Source organism: Borostomias antarcticus (genome assembly GCF_949987555.1).
Source record: "Borostomias antarcticus genome assembly, chromosome: 18".
Lineage (NCBI taxonomy): Eukaryota > Metazoa > Chordata > Actinopteri > Stomiiformes > Stomiidae > Borostomias > Borostomias antarcticus.
The window spans coordinates 1,199,362-1,208,400 of NC_140251.1; the positions used below are offsets into that span (position 1 = coordinate 1,199,362).

The 9,039-nt window shown below is 48.2% G+C and overlaps 1 protein-coding gene across 1 annotated transcript in view; it reads right to left on the reverse strand.

Moving 5' to 3' along the window:
- Positions 1–168: 168 nt before the first annotated feature.
- The window catches only part of LOC311321262 (protein-glutamine gamma-glutamyltransferase 2-like), a gene marked incomplete at both ends in the record, with an annotated part of 13,402 nt that continues 4,531 nt past the window's right edge, over positions 169–9,039 (reverse strand). The window contains 11 exons of the mRNA XM_084453207.1: positions 169–316; positions 2,131–2,267; positions 2,361–2,521; positions 3,211–3,477; positions 4,387–4,629; positions 4,839–4,942; positions 6,192–6,330; positions 7,041–7,218; positions 7,449–7,577; positions 8,486–8,604; positions 9,037–9,039. The exon at positions 9,037–9,039 is cut by the window's right edge and continues 231 nt beyond it. Of these exons, the coding sequence (XP_084309333.1) occupies positions 169–316; positions 2,131–2,267; positions 2,361–2,521; positions 3,211–3,477; positions 4,387–4,629; positions 4,839–4,942; positions 6,192–6,330; positions 7,041–7,218; positions 7,449–7,577; positions 8,486–8,604; positions 9,037–9,039 (1,628 nt within the window). The remainder of the gene's footprint in view (positions 317–2,130; positions 2,268–2,360; positions 2,522–3,210; positions 3,478–4,386; positions 4,630–4,838; positions 4,943–6,191; positions 6,331–7,040; positions 7,219–7,448; positions 7,578–8,485; positions 8,605–9,036) is intronic.

The following is a 9,039-nucleotide window of genomic DNA, read 5'->3' on the forward strand; positions in this document are numbered from 1 at the left end:
ACCTTTGGGAAGTGTTATAAATATGGATTTATATAGTATTTTTATTTCATATTAATATAAACTTTTCACATAATTTTACATTGGTTTCAATCATACTGATGAAGGATGTTATTTGATATGAAAATATACACCTGAATATGCTACAGCATACACTAATTTCACAATTCACTACTTCCGTCTGACGATCAGAGTGGCAACGCCCTTCACATCCCTCAGTCTGTCAGAGTCGAAGTCCACCAGCAACTTCCTCAGGCCTGGGCGAGTGGGCTTGAAGGGCAGCTTGACAGACACCCTCTGACCCGGTCCAATGTCACTCCTGGAGGAGAGAGGCATGGTGAATTATGTTTCTCCTCTTCTGTGTGCCCTTTATTTTTCTGCTAGATTCCAAGTCAACCCCTAGCCTCTAAACCCCTAGCCTCTAAACCTCTGGCCTCTAAACACTTGTGTAAGTTGGACAGTACTACATTTGTGTTGGCCAGCACGGGAGATTAGATTATGCTGGGTCTGTCCGTGTCCAGACAAAAATGTTTTCCTTGGTGTTCCCTCATTATTTGCCCAGCAATTTGTTGTCTCGCCCCTGGAGTGGCCGGCGAGACGTAGGGATAACATTTTCCGTCTGATGTCTGGAAAAGGGGCGGGTGTTTTCTGGAAAATGTTATGGTTTGTAGCCAATCAAATCGCGTTGGGCATGTGCAGCCTGTTAAAGTTTTAGCTTGGAAGAATGGAGATCAAGGTCAAATGGTGTGTAACCACTTCAATAAGACATCAAGCTGCCACTTACACTTACAGCCAACTTGCTGCTAATACTGTCCTGTCAGTGTACGCCGTCATAACAATGGACTGCTTCAGATGCATGATTGAGACAATCCTATTCTCCTGCTTTTAACAACATTGTCTTTTATTCTATATCTGTCCTGTGTTAGACACTCCACCATCATAATCAAGACTCCAAGTACTAAAAATAATAATGTGGGGGGGTAATTTTGATGACGTTAAGGTTAGTTTTACTTTTTCTGTTTAGCAATAATTTAAATGTCTCTTGGATTTTGCCTATTTCTTTGCTTGCAACTTGTTTGCCCGGGGGTAAGAAGAACCCAGATCTGTGAGCCTGAGGTAGGGAGAACATGGAGTCGGCACCACCAGCGTTTGTGGCAATATATGGCGAGATGTATCTGGCGATCTGGCCCTTGTGTAATAAAACAACTTTAACATCAGAAAATGGTCAGATTCAGCCCCACTATAGAAGTCAGTGGAGAGAACTGTAATTATAGTGTGTTAATGTCTTAGCCTGAGGGAATATGTTTACACTGGCTTCTACCGATATGTGGGAAGAGTGTGTTAGTGACATTGTGTGTGTGTGTGCGTGTGTGTGTGTACGAATGCACGCGCATTTGTGGTAGTGGAACCAGGGCTGGTCCTTCTATGACCATCCCACTAAAACGCGCACACACACACACACACACGCACACGCACACACACACACACACACACACACACAATGTCACTTTCCACAAAGTTTCTGTCCTCAGCCCTCAGTGCAGGGATGCAGTGGTCTTTGTCCTTAGATGCGGGGCCCTGTCGGCTGGATGTGTTTGTCTCCAGGGGGCGCCAGAGAGAGCAGCTTGTGTTCTGTTTTCTTAGGCTCAGTGGTCAGACTATGTCCTCTCTGATGAATTGTTCCTGGCTGCCAGAAAAGCTGAGCTGTGAACTGACGGCACCCTTCTAAACAATCAGCATCTGCTCAGCGCTATTGTTTCTGAACTACACAAGTGCAAACTTGAGCCATATCTACTGTACAAGCTACTGTACAAGCCTCTGCCTTTCTCCTCTTGAGCCACATCTACTGTACAAGCTACTGTACAAGCTGCCTTTCTCCTCTTGAGCCATATCTACTGTACAAGCTACTGTACAAACTGCCTTTCTCCTCTTGAGCCATATCTACTGTACAAGCTACTGTACAAGCCTCTGCCTTTCTCCTCTTGTAGAAGCACACAATGGAGATGAGTCTTGGCTTTTACACTGTCAGAAACATCCCCATTACTACAATAATGGACAACAATTAATAAGTGTCCAATGAGCAAGCTTGTATGTGTATTGTGATGTATGGGCTTATCAATATGAGATACTTACGGGGCAGGGATCTCTTGTGCTGATGTAAGCCCCGCCCCCTCCATGGTGAACACACCCCTTTTCAGCGTTACTGGCAGCGGATTGGTGAAGGTGATGTAAGCTGTCAGTTTCCTGGATACGATCGCCTCTCCTGCTACCTGAGGAACAGAGGAGGACAGAGCAGGTGTCATCTCTATCAGCCCGCTCTCTATCTCCTCACCACCCGGAGGAAGCCACGCCTCTACACTTACCTTGACGTGGAGTTGGGGCATGCTCAGTGGGATGTTGACCTCCTGGAGGATGAGGTCACTGTGGCCGCTGGCCTTGAGGAGGGCAGTGACCCTGATCAGGTGGTGCTCTGATACACACGCGCCGTAGTGGTCGTAGCGCAGACGCAGCACCTCCTTGTGGGCTGGAGGAGGAACACAGAGGAGAGACAATTACTAAATGTACTCTTGATGTATTCATTTGTGTCTGTATAGTTTTGTCTTAAACTACAATGTGCTGATGCCCACCGCATTAAGATGGCACAGTCAGACAGGGACTTGACACTTAAGATATAAGCAGTATGAGTTGGTGATTGTCGACATTGCACTGACGATAGTCCCTTTGTGGACTGAAACGTTGATTGATCCCTACTAAATCTAAAAACCTTGATAAGACTTTGAGTCTGGTTATATTTTTTGTGTGCGAGTCCTCCTTAGCTGCTTCATGACTGTTGTACCTGACTGTACCTGACCTGTTGTACTTGACTGCCGCACCAGAGACAAAACCAACACTAGATCTGTGTTTGAATCGCTCCCTCGTTCCCTCACTCCCTATTCCCTATATAGGGTTCACCATGTAGTGAACTACCTAGGGAACGGAGAAAATGTAGGGTACATGCGCTGTTCCCTGCAAATCAAGGTGAATTGTGGGTAATAAATAGTGTACTATATAGGGAACAAAAATTCCGTGGAGAATTCGGACACTACAAACAAAATGGCTGACGCCCTATATAGTGCACTATATAGTGAATAGGGAGCGATTCCGAACACGGGTTAGGACTGATGTGAAGTGCGCAGCTCTTTTCCCTGCTATTCAGAACGCTGTGTGGCCCACCTTTCTGGGCTGGCACCTTCAGAGCGGCAGTGCGTTTCACACACTCCCCCCGGTGGAGACTGTTGTAGGTGACGGCTGTAGACGTGACGGTCAGCTGAGCCAGCGTGTCCTTCCCTCCCACGTTGTGCACCTCCACAATCACATCAAAGTCTGTCCCGTGGACAGCCTGGCCGTGCTTGATTGACAGCTCCAGCTGGCCTGGTACACCATTCATATGGGAAACCCTACGTCCCGCCTTCTCATACACCTCACGCTCCAGTGCTGAGCCTGGAGAGGAGGAGGAGGAGACAGAAGAGTGTGTGAGTGTGGCTCCGTTACGAATCGCATACTACCCTACTATATAGTATGCCAAAACAGGATGTAGTATTTCCCAATACATAGTATGCCACATGCAGTATGCCAAAAATACCAGGATGTCCTACTACATCCGGTCGTATTTTGCAGTATGCAAGCCAGCAGGCTTTTCTGGCTATTCTGACCCACAATCGTGTGCGCAGCGGAAATGTGTGTCACATGTGCGAGTCGTGACAGCTGTAGACGAATGTCGCATTATGGACAGCGACGGATGTGGGCAAATTTCAAGGCGCAATGTTATGACAAGGTAGTATGTCCCAATTGGATGCCTACTGCTTGCAAAGTATGTACTTTCTAAGGGCAGCTGTAGTAGGTACTGGTAGTAAGTAGTAGAAGTATGCGATTCGGAACGCAGCCTGTTTCTCTGTCTTCCTGTGTGTACAGTAGCACAATTCCTTTCAGGTATTTGATAAGCGCAGCAATGTCCTTTCTCTGCATATTTGCGCCCATCTGAACAAACAGTAACACAGGTGTGTATATTTGTACATACAGTACAGAGACCCTGGGAGCTTTGAGGAACTATGTGTGTGTGTTAGTGCTTTTTGGGGGCAGCTGTAGCTCAGTTGGTAGAGCGGGTCATTCAATGATCGAAGGGTCAGTGGTTCGAATCCCGGCTCCGACTGTCCACATGTCGAAGTGTCCTTGAGCAAGACACCTAACCCCAAATTGCTCCCAATGAGCAGGTTAGCACCTTGCATGGCAGCTACCGCCATTGATGGGTGAACGAGAGGCCATTGTAAAGCGCTTTGAGTGCCGCTAAGGTGGAAAAGCGCTATATAAGTGCAGTCCATTTACCATTTGTTTCTATGTTTGTGTAAATACCTTCTGGGTGTTTGTAGTGTGCAGTGATGTCCTCTCTGTAGTCCCCATACACGCTCTTGGTGCTGATGTTGCGTCCGACGGTGTGGCTGCTGAAGGAGGCCTGTGAGCGCTGGCCATCAGGGTGGACCACCCAGTACACCAGGTCAGCGTTCACCTCAGAGAACACAAACGCTGCGTCATACTTCTGCTCCACGTCCCCATCCCTAATCGCTCGCACCGGGCATGGGCCACAGCAGTACACCCCTAGGGTGGGGTGGAGGGGAGGGAGAGAGAAGTGGAGTTATTGAAAGAGCTCATGATCAGTGATCAGTGTGAAAGAAGAACACAATAATGGATAAAAATATGTCTGAAAAGATTTAAATGGGTCATTGCGTTAAGTGACATAATGCTGAGCTTTAGTGACCTACCAATAATTAATTTTAAGGGAAATATAGCATGGTTTTGGATCATACCATTGCTCCTCTCCTGAGGGGTGGGGTCCAGAGCCTGCCAACCATCGTAGCCTTTAGGGAGGTCCTCTCTGACCATCCAGGACTCCACCCAGCAGTGGTAGTTCCTACAAACAGGAAACAAAGTCATTCATAAAGTTTGGGGCACACTGTACGCTACTCTGGTTAGTCAGTGGTGGATAATTTAGGCTCAAGGAAGACTACCACACCACACAAGGGGGGCTCCGAACCACCTCTACAACACATACACATACACACCCCCCCTCACCCTAACCCGGGTCTGTATCTTTTTCCTACCCCCACCCTACCCCAGACCCCTGTTTCTATCTGGGCCCAGGCACACTCACGCACACACAGACATACATCAGTGTTTTCCGTACCTCTCCTATGATGCTCTTAGCCTTTCATGCTCTGAAAATGTAATTTAATGTAATTTATTGCTCTATAAATGTTCTTAGCCGTTAGACAAATATATTCCAGGAGCTTGCTCCAGGTTGCCTGTTTTAATATCTGTGTGGTCTGTATGGCTCTGTGTGCTACTAACCCTGTTCTGCCTTCCCTCTCCCTAGTGCCTCTCTCTCTCCCTCCTATCTTCTAACCAGGTCCAGTGGATGCCCCGCTGTCACCAGCAGACCTCCCGGAGTCCGATAGATACCCCTGTGTCTGCTGTGGATGTCGTAGCAATTAGTTAACACACACACACACACACACACACACACACACGTACACACAGACATACACCAGTCCACTTCCGTCTGTAGGCCTGGGCCCAGTACCCCTACCCCTCACCCTAACCCGGGTCCGTATCCTTTTCCTACCCCCACCCTACCCCGACCCCTGCCTCTACCTGGACCCAGGCACATTCACGCACACACAGACACACACCAGTGTTTGTTCTATGATGTTTTAGCTATGTAGTAGCTATGATTAGGTCCCTACTGTAGCCTAATGAACCTGGATGGTGTAGATCTAACGTGACTTGTAGACCACTCTGTAATAGGCTAGAGGCCAATCTAGATGTCTCTTTATGATGTTTTAGCCTCTCTTACTCTGAAATGTAATTTAATGTAATGTATTGCTTTATAAATGTTCTTAGCCGTTAGACAAACATACTCCAGGAGCTCCATCGCCTTGTTGAGAGGGGTCAGGGAAGAATTTTTACAGCTCACTTTTCTGGCCCCTGGGTGATACTGGTTTTTTGCTTCCCTCTGGAATATGTAGGGGTGGGACGTATGCCCACCTCCCTTGTTCTCTGTAAAGCACATTGTGTTGCCTCTGGGTATGAATTGCGCTATACAAATAAAGCTTTGATTGATTGATTGATGGATTGATTGATACACACTCCTGTCCTCGTACCAGATCATGTCCTTGCGGCCGGTGGCCACGCTCTCCAGCTGTTCGTCATACAGGAAGTCCACCGCCAGGTTTCCATCTGTGTCGTGGGCTGAGGAGTAGTTGGTCACCGAGCGGGTGGGGATGCCCAGGCAGCGCAGCACTGGGGGAGAGGAAACCACATTACATACTGCCTGGAATCACTGGGATGAATGTCACATAGGTGACATTGACAGTGAATAGAACACAGGTGAGTGATTGACATATATAGGGATCCGTTTTGAACGTTTTTGCCTTTGTGTTACTGTGTGTGTGCTTCAGCCTCCCTCACGTGTGCGATCCAGGGTATCACAGTGTGTTACTTTCAGAGAGTGTGTGTGCGCTTTTAGTGTCTACTGTAGTTTCTAGTTGAGTTTATTTAGATCAGGACAGTGCATATTGATGAACGTGTAAAAAACATGTAAATATGCCAGATTGTAGCCCGGAGGCTAGTTTCCATCTGGAGTCCATTAGGCAGGTTGATGTTACAAAACAAGTTACAAGAGGTACATATATAATACACAGACACAGTACAATATATAAAACATAGAAAAATGTCATGCAGTTAGAAGTGTACGCATTTTTGGTTGGCTCTAAGCCACACCTTAAGATGCCCCTTAAAGGTGGCAAGAGTGGGGCAATCCCTTATGAATAGGGGGAGGCTGTTCCAGATTGCGGACCCCTTGTAAGATAAAACATTTTGACTAAAAGAGGTTTTTCTAAAAGTAATCACACAGTCCCTATTTGCAACGGCTCTTGTGAGCCGAGTTAGGTTGGTGGTGGATCTGTATTTGATAAACACATTCTTAGTGTGTGTGCTCCATCTCCCCTGACCTGTGCAAGCCACTCCAGAGAAGACCCAGCACTGGCCGTATCTGACCCTCCGGGCACCGGCCTCGCTCCAGCGCCTCAGGATGGGCACGCTCCCGGTCCAGCGGGTGGGCGACGTCCCGTCCCCGTACTCGCCGTCCCACCGGCCCGACACCACGCCACGGTCGTCGTTAGCGTTCACCTGCACAGACGGACAAGTAGGAAGTCAGTCTTGACAGGAAGGAAAGTCGGTATGGACAGGAAGTTGCCAACTCTTGACAGGAAGTTTTCTTGTAGGTCATGGGTTGGTGTTCTATAAGAGAGAGAAATCGGACTGCAATTAAAGGAATAATCCACTCAAAGTTACTGTAAACCCATCAGAATGAAGTGATCGTTTGCTCTAAACCAGTCTTGTCTCAGATTGGGTCTCACCATGGCGGTGATGGTGCGGCTGACGTAGACAGGGTCAGCCCTATTGGTCGTGTCCATCTCTGGGTTCTTCAGTGCAGCAGGACAGTTGTCCAGTATCTCAAAACAAATATCCACAATGCCGTCCTCGAACTAGGAAGCAACGGGACATAAATGGTAAATGGACTGCACTTATATAGCACTTTTCCACCTTAGCAGCACTCAAAGCACCTCTCATTCACACACCAATGGTGGCAGCTGCCATGCAAGGTGCTAACCTGCTCATTGGGAGCAATTTGATGTTAGGTGTCTTACTCAAGGACACTTCGACAGTCGGAGCTGGGATTCAAACCACTGACCCTTTGGTCACTGAACGACCCGCTCTACCAACTGAGCTATAGCCACTCCATATAACAGGACCCTCTGTAAGCCAAACCAACAGTGACAGCAATAGGAATAAAAGAAACTGGCCTGAATATACTGTATCTGTTGAACATGATCTGTCTCTGGTCAGTTCACCTCTCCCATTCCCTTCCTGCTCTACTGTCAGAGGTCTCTAGGATAGAATGTGTTGTTCAGGGGAATGTTCACTAGGGAGAGACCGTCACAATACACTACAGACAATGCAACTGAAAATGATAATCAGTTGCTGAGTCTGTCTACATATCTGTCTCTGTATCTCTCTCTGTCTCTCTCTCTCTGTCCTCTCTCGTCTCTCGGAGAGACAAGCCCTTGCTTGTGTGGTCTGTCTGACATTCTCACACCTCCTGACCAGAAATGCCTTACATCCACCACATAGCCTGCCCCAGCCCCCCCCTGTCACTGAGCTGTGACTCTTCACACAGGCCATCTCCAAGCCAACAGACAGCAGATGCACTGTCACACACACACACACACACACACACACTGGTGAAACACTCCTCTGTCTGTGTGTGTGTGTGTGTGTGTGTGTGCATGTATGTGTGTGTGTGTGTGTGTGTGTGTGTGTGAGAGAGAGAGAGAGAGAGAGAGCGAGAGAGAGAGAGAGAGAGAGAGAGAGAGAGAGTGAGTGAGTGTGTTACCTGTCCATAGTTCCAGGGCAGGGCAGAGATCTGATCCCAGGAGCCCTGATACAAGATGCCGTTCTCATTTAGGATGTACTCCTGCAGCTGATCCTCATCAGAGAGATACACTGCGTCACCTGACACACAAACACACACACACACACACACACACACACACACACACACACACACACACACACACACACAAACAGTTTTCAGATCCATATTTAGCTCTAGCTTCTTCCTCAGTAAACCTGGGGGAAGACAAACACTGTACACAAGAGTTGCCCCCCAGGCCTTCAGAGTGCCCCCAAGGCCTTCAGAGTTGCCTCCCAGGCCTTCGGAGTTGCCCCCCAGTCCTTCAGAGTGCCCCCCAGGCCTTCAGAGTTGCCCCCCAGTCCTTCAGAGTGCCCCCCAGGCCTTCAGAGTTGCCCCCCAGGCCTTCAGAGTTGCCCCCCAGGCCTTCAGAGTTCAACAGTAATGAACTCCCCAGACCGTGTGTGCATGTGTGTTTTTGTCTGCCGCATGTGAGCCTTTGAATGGCTGTGTGTGCATGTCTGGCAGCTGACCTT